This window comes from Malurus melanocephalus, unplaced genomic scaffold, assembly GCF_030028575.1.
Source record: "Malurus melanocephalus ecotype Western Australia unplaced genomic scaffold, MMel_1.1 scaffold_311, whole genome shotgun sequence".
NCBI classification, from domain to species: Eukaryota; Metazoa; Chordata; class Aves; order Passeriformes; family Maluridae; genus Malurus; species Malurus melanocephalus.
Genome location: NW_026623543.1, coordinates 700,681 through 719,882, shown reverse-complemented (window position 1 = coordinate 719,882; position 19,202 = coordinate 700,681). Strand labels below are relative to the sequence as shown.

The 19,202-nt window shown below is 37.3% G+C and overlaps 1 protein-coding gene across 8 annotated transcripts in view; it reads left to right on the top strand.

The window, feature by feature from the left end:
- NAV3 (neuron navigator 3) overlaps positions 1-19,202 on the top strand; it is a 184,564-nt gene that overhangs the window by 158,967 nt on the left and 6,395 nt on the right. For 7 of the 8 annotated variants that reach the window (XM_057377407.1, XM_057377410.1, XM_057377406.1 and 4 more), the window contains 11 exons: positions 1,054-1,226; positions 4,799-4,952; positions 7,778-7,952; positions 11,680-11,777; positions 12,458-12,553; positions 12,800-12,968; positions 13,704-13,939; positions 15,883-16,037; positions 16,930-17,001; positions 17,437-17,633; positions 18,223-18,341. In XM_057377407.1, coding sequence (XP_057233390.1) covers positions 1,054-1,226; positions 4,799-4,952; positions 7,778-7,952; positions 11,680-11,777; positions 12,458-12,553; positions 12,800-12,968; positions 13,704-13,939; positions 15,883-16,037; positions 16,930-17,001; positions 17,437-17,633; positions 18,223-18,341 — 1,644 coding nt within the window. Of the gene's footprint in view, positions 1-1,053; positions 1,227-4,798; positions 4,953-7,777; positions 7,953-11,679; positions 11,778-12,457; positions 12,554-12,799; positions 12,969-13,703; positions 13,940-15,329; positions 15,856-15,882; positions 16,038-16,929; positions 17,002-17,436; positions 17,634-18,222; positions 18,342-19,202 lie in introns of those variants that run through there. The other variant, XM_057377413.1, reaches the window with a different exon arrangement.

Sequence of the window (19,202 nt, the reverse complement as noted above, 5' to 3'; positions counted from 1 at the left end):
CCTGTATGTCTTCTCAGTTTGTCTTTATTCATTTTAATCTCAAAGTTTAGGCTATAGAAAGGGGGAGTGTAGCCAAAATCCATTTCTTTCTCATTAAACATCATSAGCTGGAAAGGACTTAAATTAAGTTTCTCATTAAGATCAGTGGTCGCACTCCCCATTCTCCAATTATATAATAATGTGTTCGAAGACCTTATTTTCACAGAGGAAACAGTTGGTCATTGAGTTCTGTACAGTTATGATCAGAACAACTTAAAATAAAAACAAACCCCACAATTTTTATAAGATGAATGAGTTCTGTATTTAGAGAAAGGTGTGAATAAATGGGCTAGTTAAAAATTGAAAAATCAGCAGACGAAACTGTCCTCATTTTGACTTCTGAAATAAATGGCTCTTTGGCTATTCTGTCCCTTTTCAATACTGGATACAAGCTTCTAGAGGGAAAAGGCGATGCTTGTACGTTCAGAGATCTTACCACTCTATAGGAAACTGCAGCAAACAGTAGATAGCTTTCAGCTAACATTCTTCTCAATAATTCAACAAAGCCAGGCTCATGTCCCAACTTACATCTTCTTACAACTTCTTCCAAATTCAGAGCATTTGCTTAGTTTGACCATTCAGAGTTTTAATGGGGGGAAATAAATTGGCAAATGGTGGTAAATTGGACTTGCCTTTTGATTTCAGCATTTAGTTCTGCCTGTACCTAGATGCAAAGTGGTTATTTGAAGCCACCCCTTGAAGGGAATGCCATGGGAATGGGATTCCACTGGGGTTTAATGGCTTTAAATGAGCACCCCTCCACAATAGCCATACCACTCAGTCCTGCACTTTTTCCATAGCATTACTATTGCACTGCGCTGKATTAATAAAGTCAAAACAAAGCACTGTATCGTGTTTTTAGAGATACTGTGTTGCRTATGTTAATACCTTGCTTCTGCATACTGACCTCAGGCAGTGGCTAGGATGGCATCTGCAAACTAACTCTTCAAAACATGAACTGCGCACAGAGTGCTGTGATGAGGAAAACAATCTTGCTCTGTATTTGTTTTCCAGCTAAGAAGCTCTTTCAAACAGGCCTTTGGAAAGAAAAAGTCCACCAAACCTCCTTCTTCACACTCAGACATAGAAGAGCTGACCGACTCCTCTCTTCCTTCCTCACCTAAATTGCCCCACGACTCAGGAGAGTGTGGGGCAACATCGATGAAACCATCACAGTCCGCATCTGCGTAAGTGTCTCATGGCAAACGAGATGGGCTGGGAACACACCTATTCCCGTGGGACCTTTTGCAGTCCAGAAATGGGTGCCAGCCGCTGTGATCTTTTAATCCTGAGCTCCACCCATTTGCCAGATTTCTCATGAGCCTCACACCATTTAAATACCTACCTTTGCAGCAGCTCTTTATTCAGTCGTTCTTTCTTCCTTTCACAGACTTTACCCAATATCAACGAGCCATACAAACTCCGAAAGCTTATGTTGCGCTCTCCCTGCTCCATTAGCAGCTATATTGTATCCACTTAGTAAAGGCCAAATGCTAAAATTTCCTTCTTTCCTTTTTCATGACATGCCAAAAACATGTAATTTGTTTCCAGGTGGCTACGAATGTTTACCATRTATTCATCCCTATTGTCATTACTTTCTCTACTTTGTAGCTACCGATGTATATAATTTTTAATCTATTTCCCCTCTTTTATCAGTTCAGATTTTTGTKGGATTTTACTTAGATATTTTATTCAAATCACTGCCATTAAAGTTTCAGGTCTGAGAACAAGTCACCAGTCAACAGCTGTGCCGTTTCTTCAGTATTTTTTGAATATCTGTTATGTTTTTACAGAGCTCTCAGCTCTCATTTACATTCTTCTATTTTGTTTTTTTCTCATTCTGGTAAACTCATAGCTCTCTGATCTAGAAAAATCAACCTCTTTGAACCACAAAATGCCTGCTACTGATGCGTTACTTTCCTTGTCCTGATTGAGAATAATCAGATCACAATTACTCTTTCTTAAAACACTCAGGGAATTCTAGTCTCATGACTGATTACTAAGCTTTATAATAGAATTAGTCTGTGTTAGGTTATGTGCTTTTTATGATTAAGTTTTTGTAATTTTTGTATACTAGGTTTAGGAGTCTGACAGCGAATATTCCCCAAAACTAAACACCTTCAGATTACGTGTTTTACTTTTCTTAAATTGTGTGTAGACAAGAAAGACATCATTCATCTAAGTGTCTGTATTTTTGTTGGATTATTTTTTAGGAAACTTATTAACAATATAAAATCACCTTAAAAGTGAAAAGTAAAAGCCTTACTTAGAAAATGCCTGAATTTAAACAAAACACTTCTGCAAAATTATTTACTTGTGATTCATAGATCTGCATCATAACCTTATCCTGTCTCCTTTCTGCCAACCNTTTTTTTTTTTTTTTTTCTTTTTCTGTCTCTTTGACTTCCTATGTAGGTGCAGTAGTCTACCCAGAATTTATCAAGGGCAAAACTACACATCTAGTCTTTCATCCCAAGCTCTTCCCATGGTTGTTTGATCTCTGAGCCTTAAATTCTTAAATTTTATCCCATTCACAGCCTCGGGTTTTTCCTCCATAACATTTTTAAGTAGTGGTCTTTCTGATCATACTATTACATTTTTTATTATTATGACCTTTCTACACAGCATAGTAGAGATTACATAAAATTTATTTATGTAGATAATTTGCTTTATCTGTTATGCTGATAATGTCGCTTGATTTGGAAGGCTCAGTTTTCCATTGCATAATTAAACTCCTGTCTCTTTTGAGACTTCATCATTGTTAGCAGCCTCTGTTCAAAGATCATGACTTACTCCTTCTACTTATAGAAAACTGTTGATTTAAAATTTCTGAGTTTGTAACAAGAAGGAAAAAGTAAGTCTTTCTAACTACTTTGAGCCTTTGTCTCGTCTGATCAGACTTCTGAGTTTCTTTCTGTGACTGCTCAGCAATGCTAACTTATATTTTTGTTTTTCTTCCTTCTGATGAGGTCTCACATTCCTGTGTAATTTTACAAATATAGGAGCTAAGTGTTGGAAAGTTTGGGGATCTGCAAAAAAAAATTAAATTCATACTTTCTGTTTCCATCTTGCTTACCTTAAGAGCTGAGACTGTTTTTTTCCTGTTTATTCCAGAATTGTAGTCCTGCTCTCTGCTTCCCATTTGTAATCTTTAAAGCTGGCATGCCAAGGTCTTTTTGTCCATACCTTCTCAAATGTACTAAAAAAAAAAGAAAAAAAAAACCAAAAGAAAATAGCCAGCAAATAGATGATTTCACAGTTTTCCAATTTGTTTTATTAGACAATGAATGCATGAAAATAAAATTTCATTTTTTATTTGCTTAGCCTGCTTAGGCAGGTATGGACACATGACAGAAAGAACTGTATCGTAATTTTTGGGGAAAAAAAAAACTAGGGTTTGTTTTTATTAATTTTTAATCACATTTAAAATATTTGTGGATGTTTTGAATGACATTCATTTCTTCTCTTCCTCTGTTTGACATATATTTTATTTGCCATGAACTTCTTCATCTTGCCTTTGCTTACGATTATTTCATGTATTTTCGTGACCGAGTCTTATGTTCTAAACCATTGCCTTTACTTTCTTCCTACTGCATCTGTCTAATACATCTGTGTGCAGGTCATCTCTAGTCTGGGCATCAAAGAAAAGGCAAAACGGTCGCGTGGTCTACAAGCATAGATCCTGATAAAGCTGAGTATGGGGCATGGACTTGTATACCCAACTGCTGACCTGAAGAGTGCTGCATCTTCTTTCCCAAAATGCGTTTGCATGCATTCTGGCAATTAAATGCTGGCTTTTGGTTTTGTTTTGTTTTGTTTTGTTTTATATTTGCAGAAATAATCACAATAATAATACTTATTTTCAAAAAATATTTTTCCATATTGAAATTTTTCTGCAAACATTAACTGTTTATAGTTACAGTAATAAAGAAAAAGTAACATTTATTGAATTGACTGGAAATACTGCTTAGTGTAACAATGTAGCCAAAATTCAGTATTTTGTTCTCTGCTAGTGATTCTGCTGATGATACAGTAGCAAAACAGTCTAACATGAGAGCTGGACACTTGCGGTTCCCTGGGCCAGTCATGTTTCAGTCTTTTCTCACAATATAGTTGTTTATTCCCTTAAAATAAATGCAAAATAACCACATGGTAATCCAGTCTTTAACAAAATAAACAAAACCAACCCATATGATTTCAGATATCATACATTACAAAATGACAGACTATAAGGTAAACGTCAGCCATCACAAATCAAAACCATTACAGATCAAAATTTTCTAGACCATAAATTCAAGGACTGTCCCTTTGTGTGCTATTCAAAGCAGAGAAAAATATTGATGCCTAGCAAATAATATCAGCAGTACAGTTTAATCAGCACTTCAGTTCTGACTGTTGTTACATAGAAGAATCATAAACTTTGCACCAAAGAAGCTATGCAAGTATAAAATCAAATTAAAACCAGTAGGTGATACATACTCAAAAAAAGATACCTGAAAAGTAGTTAAGAATTTGTTTTTCACACAGTGAGCTGAACTAGAGAGCTGTAAAGCAATCTGATCACTTCTTCTGAAGAGGGCTGTTTTTCCTTTTTTAATTTGCAGTTCGATTGTTTTTATGTTTCTTTGTTAAGTTTCTTTCTTCACTCATAGGTTTCACCAGCAGCAAGCATTTTTCTCTAATTTGATATTTAATAATGACACTGCTTAGGGGAGAGAAGCTTTCTTTAATCTCCTGCCCCTTCCCTGCTCCTCTTTAGGATCTGTGAGTGCACAGAGGCAGAGGCTGAAATTATTCTTCAGCTAAAAAGCGAGCTGAGGGAGAAGGAGCTGAAATTAACGGACATTCGTCTGGAAGCCCTCAGCTCTGCACACCATCTGGATCAGATCCGGGAAGCCATGAACCGCATGCAGGTCAGTGTGGTAGCTTAAGTGATGACAGAGATGCACACCAAAGGCATGGCAGGTGTATTTCCATTCCCAGCACTTTGCTTCAGGCACCAAAAAACTGTCAATACAAAGGGAATTGCTAGATTGACAGTACTTCTGAAGGATGGGTATGATAAGTGTTCACCTTATGACAAAGACATTCTTAGCATGTGTATTAATAGCTAAAATATGTTTAAGAGATATGGAAGAAGACATAATCCTTGCCCAAAGGATATTTATGGGGTAAGCAACATGACAGAAAGCAGATCAAAAAGTGATTTCTACAGAGTTTTAAATCCTTGAGCCAGGGAGGAGGCTGGGATGTTATATGCATGCTCTTTCATCATTTCTGATTCCTAACTCACTCATGGCTTGCCAGGACAAAGAATGTAAAATTGAACTAATTACTGTATCCAGCATCATAAAATTCTGCCACATTATTTTGTGACACTGCTCCATTTCATTTGTGAACACATTTTTTATCAGAAGATTTTTCCTTTCGTGATACTGAAAGGATGCAAAAAAATGGCAGTGTTCTTTGGTAGGGTGCAGAGCTTTATGGGACACTTCTTACATGCAAAGGCCCAGTATCATGTATATTTTGGGTGCCCAAAAGTATCTGTAATATCCACACAATGTGAAAGAGGTCCTTCAGTAGGACTGGGCCCTTCTGGAATGACAGCTAGGATACTGTTGTCATCCCTGAAGGCACTATAAATCTGTATTTGGGGAACAGAATCGAGGACATGGGTTGGGCATTCAGTTTGAGACAGGGAAGTCCACATTTAAAAGTCTAGGAATGAGATGCATGATAAGCTTCTGCTGTAGTCAGTCATTTTAGTCCTGTAGTAGTGAGGGCTAAAGAGCTATCCTAAAATGACCCTGAGATAAGTACAGAGGGTGAAATGGAGTTCTTTGGCCACAGGCACTTGTTGCCATTTGAACCAGCATCAAGTATTTGCATCTGCACAGGATATGTAGGCTCAGCATTCTGGAAACCCACATTTGCACAGCTGAATCCAGCCCAGTGTCAGCTGAATTGCTCTATGTGGGGTGCTTAGGTCAGGTGCACCTTTAGGCACTTTTGTGTAGATGCCCTTTGCATCTGATTTCATAACTACAGAAATGGTGTGCTTGATGTCTTTTCTAAACCTCCTTGTTGGCCCTGTGCCTATATCAGCCTCAGTCACATCTTTAAACATCTGTGGTACCTGCCATCCTCCCAGATGCTCACACCACTAGGTGCCAACATTACTGTGGGATATTTGGCTGAACATCAATTAGAGGGAAGACTTATCAAGGACCGTTCATAAATATGATTTCATTTGTCCAGAAATAAGTAAGACATTGATCTCGAGCAACTAAAAGGTTTTAAGGAACTATGAGGAATAGAACACGGTTAATTGCAATAATGGAGGAAAAGATGTGAAGGCTTATCATCTGATTACAGTCTTACATGGGATGTGAGTGCTTGAGCCACATGAACTCCCCAGAGGGGGGGTGTCAGATGTAGGCACAGTTGTCCAAAGTCTCAACTTCCTCAAATCTGGGCAGAAACAACTAGTTGAGATGCTGTTACTGGTAATCAGGAGATCTGACGTTTTCTAAAAAAGACAGGCAGCCACCTTGCAGTGCCAAACTGTGCTATTGATGAGGATCGGAAAGGGGAAAGCACTCGTGAAAGTGATACATAAATACTTGTATATTGAAAGCACCTTAAAAACCTAAAGCTCAGGTGAATAGAAGATTGTTAAGAGCTGTGTAATTAATCTGCATAAATTGCAGAGTAGCTCCTGATTTGTACCTAGACTAAACTGATTCTCAAATCTATTACCTTCTGTCACTATTATGCTGGTTTGTCCCTTCTCTTTCACCATCTCCTCACCTCTGTGTATGTGATCTAATCTTTTTGTAGCTGTAGCAGGGTTTTTTTGTGATACTATCTATCCCTTCTGTTTTTATTTGTGTAATATAGCTGTGCAGCCTCCATAAAAAAATGGGACTTGTAGCAGGATGATAGTGAATGTAGAATTAAATTTGATGTGAAGAACCTTCTGCAAGAATAAGCAGTTGCTTTGTAATGTGCTTTGTGAGGTGACTGGAGGCTAGATTTAGCTGGTACCAGGCTGTTCTCAGGCTAAGTTTACATTTTATTATTGTACATTCAATAATCACTTGGCACCACAGAGAATTTAGCTAAAAAAATTCCAGTTGTTCTGATTCATCTGTCACTATGTGTTTTCATCAGAGAGAGTTAGCTTGCCGCTGTGTGTACAATCCCATGTTTTAATGATGAAAAAGTCTTCTTTGATAGCAAGAACGATTATGAAATTGTTAAACTAAGAATTTCTATTTTTTCTTTTTTAATTTCTCTGTGAAGTCTCTGCTTAGATTTTATATTCAATGGCTAATTAATTTTCTGTGACATTAGAAACATTGACATATCCAGTAACTTTCTTGACTGACTGTTATGTAAGGTATTTGACAATGGAAAGTTGTTCTAAAAAATGGGGATAACTGGGAAAATTCTCACCACACTCACATTATGGTCAATTGTACAATAAGCACAGAAGCTTGAAGCTTATATTGTTTAGAATCTATCTTGAGGTAAAAGCTAAAACAAGATTATTGGTGTTTCCCCTTCATTTAAGAAGTAAAGGAAATCCAATTTTCTCTGTGTTGTATCTCTGCTGTGGAAGGGGTAGACCAGTTTGCTAGTTCAGGGAACAGCATCACCAGATTAGCCACTGACATTGGTTTTCCAAAAGAATAACCTCCTGTGCTTTTGTGTTGATTTGTTTTGTATGTAGAATGAAATTGAGATACTGAAAGCTGAAAATGACCGCTTAAAGGCAGAGACTGGAAATACTGGAAAGCCTGCGCGCCCATCATCGGAGTCGTCAAGCAGCACATCATCTTCTTCATCACGGCAGTCACTAGGACTTTCTCTCAACAATTTAAACATCACAGAATCTGTCACATCAGGTAAACATACTTTGGGCACATGCAGGCCTCAGCAGTTAGTAAAAATTTATTATTTTCAGCCTCTAAATGGGCTGTAAAGGAGAAACATGCCTGCAAATTAAAACACCTCATAACCCTAAACAGCTGTTAACCTCTGGTTAACATCAGATACACATTCAGTAACAGAGATGAGGAAGAATGCTGGTGGTCATGTCTGAAAAATATAGCTTTTAGAAGCCCCTGGATATAGCAGTAACAAACTGTTCATTATGCTTGCTTTGTTCCTAGCTATGACACTCTCTACCTAGGTAATTTGCAACTCTCTTTGGTCATCCAGTTCACAATTTCTTTAAAAAGGAATATCTTTTGAAGTGTACTTGATAACTGTATTGATATATTCTCTTGCCCATATGGGATAAATATGAGTGTAGTATGTGAAACTTTCTTCTTTTGGTTTACAGATCTTTGATCATTCAGTTAGCTGCCTCAACTTCATATTTCCAACTGAGGCACAAGGTGGTCTCAGTTAGCTTAATCCCTTACATTTTTTTATTTGGTACAGCCAATTAGCCTGTGTTGGAACAAATCCCCATTTATCACAGGAGCCAAACCCCATTTGACTTATTAGGCACTCTCATTGTCTTCTGTGAATGAAGAAAAGCAAGCAGAACTTTGGTCCACATCCTGAACATCAACATTTGATTATTTTCCATGCCATGGAGTTTATGATAATAAGCCTTCTACATTTGTTTTGATAATGTAGCCAAGAAACAGAAGTGCTGCCTCTAACATTAGAACCAGAGCAGAGGAGGAGCAAAGCAGTGCTCATTAGCATAGATGCCACAGAAAGCATAATGCACTCTCTGGAAGCAATAACAATGCGGCTAGTAATTGTGAAAAGAGTCCAGGCAAGAGTACAGCTGGGAATATGCCAGACTGACTGACTGTAATTTGGATTGGCACCTGGTCATATTATCTTGCCAGTCATTGATTACACGGATATTTGAACATTTTTTCCCGTTAATATCAGATTTTGTATGAAAATTGGTATATTTTTTATCTACATTCTAGCATGGAGGAGCCTGAGCATGCAATGAGGTGTTGCAAAAACGGGGAAGAAATTTACCTGTTCAAAGATTGATGCAAAAAAAATAAAAAAACCTCAAAGCAAAAAACCCCACAACAACAACCAAAAAAGTAACATTTTTTTAAAATATGGTGATTATAGAATGTCTCTTATGGGTAGCACCATTAGTACTTTGTTGCTTGGCACTATCTAGATACAGGAATGAACGTGAATGAATGTTTGAGCAAAAGGAGGGAACTAGATGAGAATACAATGGGTAGAAAGAGGAGCAGGGGAAAGAAAAAGGAAGGTAAAAGATAAAGATGAAAACAAAGATGAAGAGATAAAGGTGAAGATAAGAAAAAGATAAAGATAGATAAAGATAGGTAAAAATAAAGGTAAAGATAAAGATAAAGATAAATATGAAGATCAACTTCGGGGGCAAGTGTTCAGGAAAAGAATAGAAAAAATAAAAACTGGAAGAAAAATAGAGGAAGGGGAAGAGAAAAGTGGGGGAAAGAAACAGGAAGAAGGGGAACAGGATGTCTGGGATAATCAGTTGGCCTCGATGATCTTAAGGATGTTTTCCAGCCTAAATGATTCCATTATTCGATAAGCTTTATATAATTTTTCTGTTTTGTTGTTCTAAATGCTTTTCAGCATGCAAAGTAAATACTTTTGGTTATAAGAAATTAAAGATATAAGGGTGCCTAATGAGGAGTGGGGAATTTAATTTGATTATGAATCTGGAATTTTTGATCATTGCGGTTATCATTTTGTTGCTGTGCCAGAGAACTTGGAAGGGTGACAGGTTTCCACCAAGTCTCGTGGGTTTTCTGAGACAGCTGGAGTACTACTGAACAGAAGTCCCTGAGATATGGAGAGGTTATTCATGATAAGGACTAAACTGAGAGAACTGATGGCTTTGGCTCTTCATGTTATGAAAATGCTATTGCACTTGTTGGGAACGTCTGCAATTGGTCCTGGTCATCGGAAATTACCAAAGCTATCCACTGTCACTTCCTGTGGGTGTGATGATACCCTCCAGAAAGGTGTGAGTGGCAAGCTGGGAAAGGGTTTGGTGCTTACAGAAACCCCTATTTCAGCCAGTCACTGGAATGAAAGGATTGGCCCAGAGTTCCAGAGCTCAGACAAGAATTGAACTGAAGTAATCATAGCATGTCTAAAGAAGAGACCTGGCAGCAGGTAATTAAAACAATTAGTAACACCATGAAATTAGAGCCCCTTGGGCATCTTATCAGCCCTTTGTGTCAGTGAGAGAGCTCTTAGAAAGTGGAATTTCTTCTTTTGCTACAGAGTGTTCCTCATTCCTAAAAACCTGGAGAAGAATGACTTCAAAGGGCCACATAAGGGTCATTTAGAGATTGAAAAATTTCACAGGGGGATGAGTTATACCATAAATTGCCCTCAGACAAACTGTGACATTATCAAAGCTCTTAGGTTTGCTGAAAGGTTTGTCCGATATGCGAAAACACAAGACAAGTTAAGTGAAACATTCAGTGGTGACGCATAAAAACTGTCTGCCTGGAACAAAGCAAGCATAGCTTTATTCAAACTTACAAAAAAGAAAAAAATGCTTCTTTGTTCAACAAATTTTTAAAAAACAAAAACAGCAACAGAATTTGCATTCTAGATCCATATGTAAGTTATCAAAATTTTTACATGAAAGCTTTTTTTTAAATTCATTAATTGAAATTATATTCATAAGCCTTCTTTGGTTTTCTTTTGAACAAGTGACTGATTCTTACTGGGACCTCATTTAATTTGGATGAAATCTGACTTTGTGCAGACTCTGTAATGAAGTCTATGTTTTTCACACTGAGAACGAGCAGGGCTTAGGTTAGTGGATTACTGTGCTGGCCTTTGAAGAAATGCAAATCCATAATCTCACCTAATTTGATAGTTAGTTTAAATGCCTAACAATAAAATCTCAGAGAGACTTCTAGAGGAAGGGAACAGTTTTATCACTTGCAATAAAGCTGCAGGGCAGCCTTTAATAGAAGATATATCTCCTTTCTCATTTTAGGAGTTAATGAAGTGGTAGAAACAGAGGTGCAGAACACCAAGAAAAATGAAGCCTTTCCTTAGAGGAATGGCTGAAAATAGAATACCATATTCTGGAGGAGTCCAAAGTGGTTTTCTAGTGGGGGTAGAAAGGAGTCTATCTATGCCATATGTACAGAAGGTAAAGGAATCATCTAGAAAGTGAAATTAAATTTTATTTCACTTAACAGCAAAAATATCAGTGGAAATATCCTTGTTTTCTCTCCTTACAACATTCTAAAGGGCACAAATGAGTGCCCAAAGATATAAATTTAATTTCGTTTTTAAACAACTTTACTTTGTGAACATATGGTAATTTTAAAAAAGTTCCAAGAGGGAAAGCAAAGACAAGACTATAATTCAAGACCTTATTTATTTATGGATTCCCTATTAATTTCTACATGATTAAAACTCCACATATTCCTTCAAAAATTGACAACTTATAACTTTACTTTCACTTCCAATAGAAATGGTGAATTAGGAATAAATACTGATCAGAAGTTTTTGTCATGGCAGCCATTCTTTTTAACAAAAAACCCTTTAACAAATACTGAACTGATGATGTGAACATTATTGATGTGATTTATCAGACTGATCACTTCCCTTCTTTTAATGTAGATATTTTGTTGGATGATGTCAGTGATGGAGCTCTCCACAAAGAAGGTCACAGTGTCAAAATTTTAGTCACTGTAAACAAGGGCTACAGTCGAGCCAAGGTAAGTGCATTAACAAGGGCAGAGTTATAGCTCAAGCAAATACTGGAATATAGTGGCTCCATTTTTTCCCAGTATTTTAAGTGAGGAATTGAAGGGAAATATTCCATAGATAGCAGCTCTCTTCTCTGTCATCCATGGTTTAGGCACAGTTCATCCTGTCATCCATACAGTTCTTCTCTGTCATCCATACATTTAGGCACAGTTCATTGACTAATGTCATACAGCCTGTTTCTGCCTTTGTGGTGGCTTGGACACCACCAATTCTCGGTTTAATTAGTATTAGGGTGTCCTGGGACTTGCTGTCTCTGTTTAAAAGTCATTATCAAGTAGATCTATGCCTTGGACTCCTTTGGGTGCAACTATGAATTTGCTGCTGAGAAATTGCAATGTCATGTTTTCATGTTCTGTGTTATAAAAAATAATAAATACAATGCAATCTTTATTTTTAGTCACCTCTTTAAAAACACAGATGCAATCAAAGAACAGAATAAGATTCTGTATTTCCTTCTCTATAAAGTTGTACCAAAGTAATACAATTGTACTGATTTCTGGCACAGAGATTATTACCAAAGTTGTAACATCACATTCTAAATAATATTCCTCACTGGGAAAACTATGAATCTTCACAGAAAATTTACTAGCACCATCTTTAGTCCTGTTTCCAAAATCTGCCTTTGCAGGATCAAAAGCCACATGCATACCTGATAGGATCAATTGGAGTCAGTGGAAAAACGAAGTGGGATGTTTTAGATGGTGTAATCAGACGTCTCTTTAAGGTAAGACACTGAGAAATTAGCTAAAGTATGATTACAATTTTGGTTTTTGTTTTATAAAATTACAATATACTTTGAGTTGTCTTGCTGAGTTTTTGTTTTGGTTTGGGGTTTTTYGATATACAGCTAATGCCACTATTAAACTTCATTCTTAATGTCACAGTTCTTTTTGTTATTACTGTAGGCCATTTTCAAAATTTCTTTCACTCAATAAATATTTTTATGTCTTATGTTTTCATATAATTTCAGGAGTATATTTTCAGAGTGGATCCAACTACTAGCCTGGGTTTAAGCTCTGACTGCATTGCTAGCTATTGTATAGGGGATGTAATAAGAGCCCATAGCCTGGAAGTGCCTGAACTGCTGCCTTGTGGATATCTGGTTGGAGATAATAACATCATCACTGTGAACCTGAAAGGTAAAACCCAAAGAATACTTCTGCACATACTATAGAGTTCTACACTACAGTTCCCTATGCTTTCATATTTATTTTTCTTACACTGGACCTTTCTGTATTGTCTCTAGTTCCAGGACACATTTATCACACAAACTGTAAGATATTGCATAACATCTAGTGCAGTGCAGCCTTTAGAGAGAAATCTAAGAATATCTGTCCTCCCCTGCCTGACTGCCAAATCACGACAAAGTACACATTTTCAAACAGCAGCAAAAAAAACAACCCCAAAACAGAGACTATGATGAGAGATATTTATGCTTTATTCAGTTCCACAGGAAAAATTCTATACATTTCAAAAGCTCTAGGGATTTGCTATTGGAAGGGAGAGGGGGCCTTCAGAAGAGCTTTGCATACATTGATGTGGCAACTGGTAACCCTCGTGGCTGTCACTTTGACATTTTTTTTGTCATTGTTGCCAATAATGTCTGAAACATATATCTTTGCCTCACTGAGCCTTCTCTTCACATTTACTTTGATTTCATCTCTCCCACTCATCTTATTTCACTACTGCTGTTTAATTTTTTGTGGAAGTATTTCCATAGTAAAGAAGTCTATAAGAGGGATTTGATTTAGAAGATTTGATTCAAGAAGTATTTTGCCTTGATTTGGGCAAAGCACTGATGCAGTTGKGTGATGGGCCAAATACTTACCTTAGCAGGGATAAGACAGACCATTTTTCTTTCCTTTTATCCTCAGGAGTGGAAGAAAACAGTCTGGACAGTTTTGTGTTTGACACATTAATTCCTAAGCCAATTACCCAACGGTACTTTAATTTACTGATGGAGCATCGCAGAATTATTCTATCGGGACCCAGTGGCACAGGAAAGACCTATTTAGCTCACAGGCTGGCTGAATATATTGTAACTAAATCTGGCAGAAAAAAACCTGAGGATGCAATTGCAACTTTTAACATAGATCACAAGTCAAGCAAGGTAAGTTGCAATCGATAACATCATCTATTGCCCAATTTGTAGTGATGATACAGAACAGAGTCTATTAATTGGTGTACTCTTTTGATGCTCAGTTAGCATTTCTGCCTACAAGAATTCAGTCTCCAATCCCAGTGATGTACAGGAGCCAGATCTTTCTGTTCTTAACAAACCAGTGAGGGAAGTCTCAATTTTCCCTCTCTCGAGGAAACCCACTCTAAGTACAGATGCAGAGTCAAACTCCTATGTAAATTAAATAATTGAAGCATCTGTGATTCCTTTGTCAGAGGGTTGGAGATGTAGTAATACTAGTGTAACTTGCTTCTTTATGCTGATGAACATCAGCCATTGTTAGCAAAGATTTCAAAGTGGATATTTGGAATTATTGTCCTGGGCTTAGTTTCTTTATCAGCACTGGAAGAATACAAGTGTCATGATTTCTGGTATGCATCTGTCAGAAGCTAAACACACTGAAATTGCCTCACACATCATGTCACATTCACAGTGATTTACATAGCTCAGATTATCAGACCTCTAGCATGACTACTGTGCTACTACATAGCCACAGATAATATTATTCACTTGGCTGTCCTGAATTGGGTGTACTCCTAACGTGATAGCTGGAAAAAAAAAAAAATGGTTTGCCCAGAACTTTCTGATTTGCACAGAACATAATGAACGCTAACATAATATAAGAAGGAAGGACATACAGATCCCAAAGGGGCAAGAGAACCATTCTAGGAAAAATAACAGCTTTTCACTGTCTTTATACAAGGATTTGTGATGCCATTTACTTTGGCAGGGAATGTGTTTATGCTTTATTGTTATACTGTGCACATCTGTAAAGAAAACTGTCGCACAAAAGAACAGATTTTTGGATTTCTGGGAAATTGCTTGGTCTGTGTGTTTTGGCATTTGGCTGTTGGTTTTTTCATTGGATTGGTTGGGGGATTTTTGCTATTTTCTTTTGCTTCTATCAAAATTTATGTAGAACTTCTGAGTTTGTAATAAAAAGAAAGAAAAAGCAATAATGTCAAGTACCAAGCATGTTTTAGTAATATAGATGACACTCTTCTATGGAAGAAACCCATAATGTTCCCTGAGAGACACCTGATCATAAAAAGGCAAAGAAAAATCTTTCATGAAATAAAAAAGGTGCATGTTCCCATTAAAGAAGAACTGATTCTGCTACTCCTGATCCAGAAAATAGAATGGCAATAGGAACTTTGTCCATAATACTGAGTATTTCCAACTCTGACAAAATTAGATAGATACCACTAGAGATAAAGCTGTAAAAATTGCCTAGCCCATATCCTCAAGTGCAACAAACTGTTGACAAAAATATGAAAAGTTTTGATTATAGAAAACTCTCTCTTAGTTCTGCACTAAACAGCAGCAATATAGCTGACAGGAAAGAAGAATTTACACAACAAATTTAATTATGAGGTGATTTTCATTGAGAGTGCTGAAAGGAGATATCTAAAGGAGCAGTTCAATACATCAAAATGGATGACAATGCAGTGGGATTTTTTGGTACATAAATGTGGCATTCATAAGAGTGAAGGTACCAAAATTAAAGTATTTCAGCCCATTGGAAATGGCATATTTTGTTGCAACCTGTTTTCCTCTGAAGGTGAGATATTTTCTCTCATGTCTAAGGAATATATCCACCAACTCAGAATGCTTCAGTCATTTGCCTTGTGTTTAGCACCTTTGTTTTTTCCTACCATGTGGCTTCAGTGTTGCCCTGTGTAAGGGGCAAGTTTTCCTTCATGTGCAGGTCCAGCTGAGTGATCCACAGAAGGAAAACTCTTTAGCAGTCATTTTATCTTTCTGTATTTTTACCAGTGAAGTTATACCTATGATCTTAATTGGGTGAATCTTTTCTGGGCTTGGGGCAATTTTTTGTGATTTTGTTTTTGTTTTTTTTATTGTTTCTGCTGAAGGATCTGCGACAATATTTAGCGAACCTAGCTGAGCAATGCAGTGCTGACAACAATGGTGCTGACCTCCCCATCGTCATAATTCTTGATAACCTCCACCACATCAGTTCATTAAGTGACATCTTCAATGGTTTCCTCAACTGTAAATATAATAAATGGTAGGTAGTAGCTCTTCTCTGTCCTTTCACATATTTTGCAATTAAAACAGTAAAAGATCATTGCTATTTTGCAAAACAAAATGCCCCAGTGGAAGTTTAGACTCCCATAGGCCATCTCCAAGGCTGTTATGTGTTTCAATAAAACCCTCCTCAGCCAAGTATTATTTGTCTCTTAGTTGTCTCCTTCAGTTCATTTACACAACTCCCATGCTTCTCAGTGAGATGTAAATGTACCACAAAATTTAAGAATGTGCTTAAACACTTGGCTGAATTATGGTCTTATCCTTTGTACCCTGTCAGATTACACAAGCTCATTAGTACCATGAGAACAGCTTACACATTGTAATAGTGGAATTTGGCATAAACCATGCCATGTAGAAGTAGCTGTGAATCTAGCAGTTCCTACAGTTTTCCTGCAGCAGAGCAGAAGTACGAAGCTGCCTGACTGTTCTTTATTCTCAAGCAAGAGTAAAAATAATGTTTTCTAGAACTTTTACTGGCCTAAAACATTCATTATTTCTGCTGTAAAAGTGGTGTCATAGGGACTTCCCTTCATAAAATCATTGCAAGCAATGTCTTACGCCTGAGATTCACTGGCCTTTGAAATTAAAATGCTAAGCCTACTGCTAAATTACAAATTACATTAAGACAGGGTTGCTTCATTTATTTCTTCATTACAGATGAGCACTAGTAAACTACATATGTGCAAAGAGGGAAATCATACAAGGATAAACATTTTAAAAAGGGCACCTCAGAAATACTTTAAATCTATGACTACAATACATCCAGAGACCCTTTTGAAACTGGCCTAGTGCAGATAATAAGAAGGAATATACTCTGTATATTTGAATGAATTCTCCCTTAAAAAATCCTACTGCTTTTTTCTTTCCAGTCCCTATATTATTGGAACCATGAACCAAGGAGTTTCTTCTTCACCAAATCTGGAGATGCATCACAATTTCAGGTACATTCACTCTGTATTTACTATGGCCATGTTTGCACAGCTCCCTGCTTCTAAGCCCAGTTCTTTGACAAATATTGATCTTTTGTCTCATCACAGTAAAGTATTTTAGTTTCAGTGTTTCTCCTCTATTGATGGGTCTCTGAATGGTGTTGGGGAATGGTAAAAGAAATTATACTGTCTGGCACCTCTGGCAAGTTGCTGAAGATGATTGCATTCCTGCATTTCATTTGTCTTCAGCAGCATCTTGGAGCCCTGCTGGCACCTGAAATGGCTGTGTTGAAACAGTGAGCAATACTAATGAGGTTTATTGGAGCAGTTTTATACTTGCTGACAAATGAGACTCAGAAACTTATGACATTACTTTTATCTATATGTTTAAGAGGAAATAATGTATTTGCTATTCATTGCTGCTTGACATTTATCTCTTCTACCCAGGTGGGTGCTGTGTGCTAATCACACAGAGCCTGTTAAAGGTTTCTTAGGCAGATATCTGAGAAGGAAACTGATTGAAACTGAAATAGAAAAGAACATACGCAATAATGAGCTTATCAAAATCATTGACTGGATCCCCAAAACATGGCATCATCTCAACAGCTTCCTGGAAACGCACAGCTCTTCAGATGTAACCATTGGTGAGTCAATTGATGGAATGGTTTGAAATAAGGATGCAGGCTGAGCATTTTAGAAATTTGTGATGATTTTTTTTAAAGTTGTTATGTCTCAATGGGAAGTACAACATAGGTGTGCAGAATTTGTCTAGTTATCAGCAAGACTGAAATGAAAATGGAATTTCCTGGTAGTTCTTCCTTTGTTGCTAAGGACTTTCAAGTAATATCACAATTTTTAAAACTTTTTTTTTTTTTTACTTACCCCAGTAGTAATTTTTCTAAGCTTAATTTTTTCTCCTCCTTCCACACTGCAGTATAATTAGAGCAATAAAAACCCTTGGACCTGAGGTCTTTTAATGGAATAACAATGTTAGCAAAGATGTCAGCTTTTACATAGTTTTGCCATAAAACTTTTAAGTGTTCATCAAGCCCTAAAATTGGACTAAATGACACCAGTTCATTTTTAACAACAGGACACTATTAGCTCCATTAATGTAGTCCTGGTTCAGTATTCTCTTGTGCTGTTCCAGTACTGCTCTTTCAATTTTGTGAAGATTATTTTTAAGTGTGTTTCCTAGTTCTACCTTTTTTAATACACAACTTGACTTCTCAGGTCCCCGCCTCTTCCTCCCTTGCCCTATGGATGTTGATGGCTCCAGAGTATGGTTCACAGACCTCTGGAACTATTCCCTGGTTCCATATCTTCTGGAAGCTGTGAGAGAAGGACTCCAGGTGTGTAATTTCTTTTCCTAGAAATTTTTTTAATTGCTTTCAATGGCTTTCTCCAAGCTACTTGTAACCAATGCATTTGCTGTTGCATTTGCAAGAGGAAAATCTTTGGAGGGGTTATAGAAGGCAGACTCAAATTTCTATTGATCTGCTCTTAGTCTGACATATAATTTGACTTTGTCTGCCCCAGTGCTAACATATCTTGTATTGTATGAAGAGGATTTCTCCTCTGTGACTGGAGGAAGCTGGGTTTTTTCCCCRTTGTTTGAAGAGTTCACAGTATGGCTAAATTAAGCTCGAATTGAATCCGAGTCAAGGCAGTCTCAGTCTATCCTGAATGGAACAGTTGATGGTGCAAGAAAATAGCTTTGGTCTGTTTAATCTACCAGCTACATACACATGCACGTACACGGGCTTGTGTAAAAAAGCTTTTGAACAAGGATGTTTTCGTGGAATCATAGAAAGGCTTCGGTTGGAAGGAACCTTAAAGATCATCTGCTTCCAGCCCTCCTGCTATGGGCACTAGACCAGGTTGCTCAGAGCCCCACCAAGCTGGCCTTGAACACTTCCAGGGTTGGGGCACCCACAACTTCCCTGGGCAATCTGTTCCAGTGCCTCACCACCCTCTGTGTAAAGAATTTCTTCCTAAATCTAATCTAAATCTCCTCTCTCTTAGTTTAAAACCATTATCGCTTGTCCTGTCATTAACTGCCCACATTGAAAAGTTGTTCTTCCTTTTTTTTATAAGCCACTCCAAGTATTGGAAGGTTGCAGTGAGGTCTTCCCCAGGAGGATAACTCTCCAGGTTATACCAGAGGAGATTAGGATTTCAGATAATTCCACATCTTTGGAGCAAACCTAAAT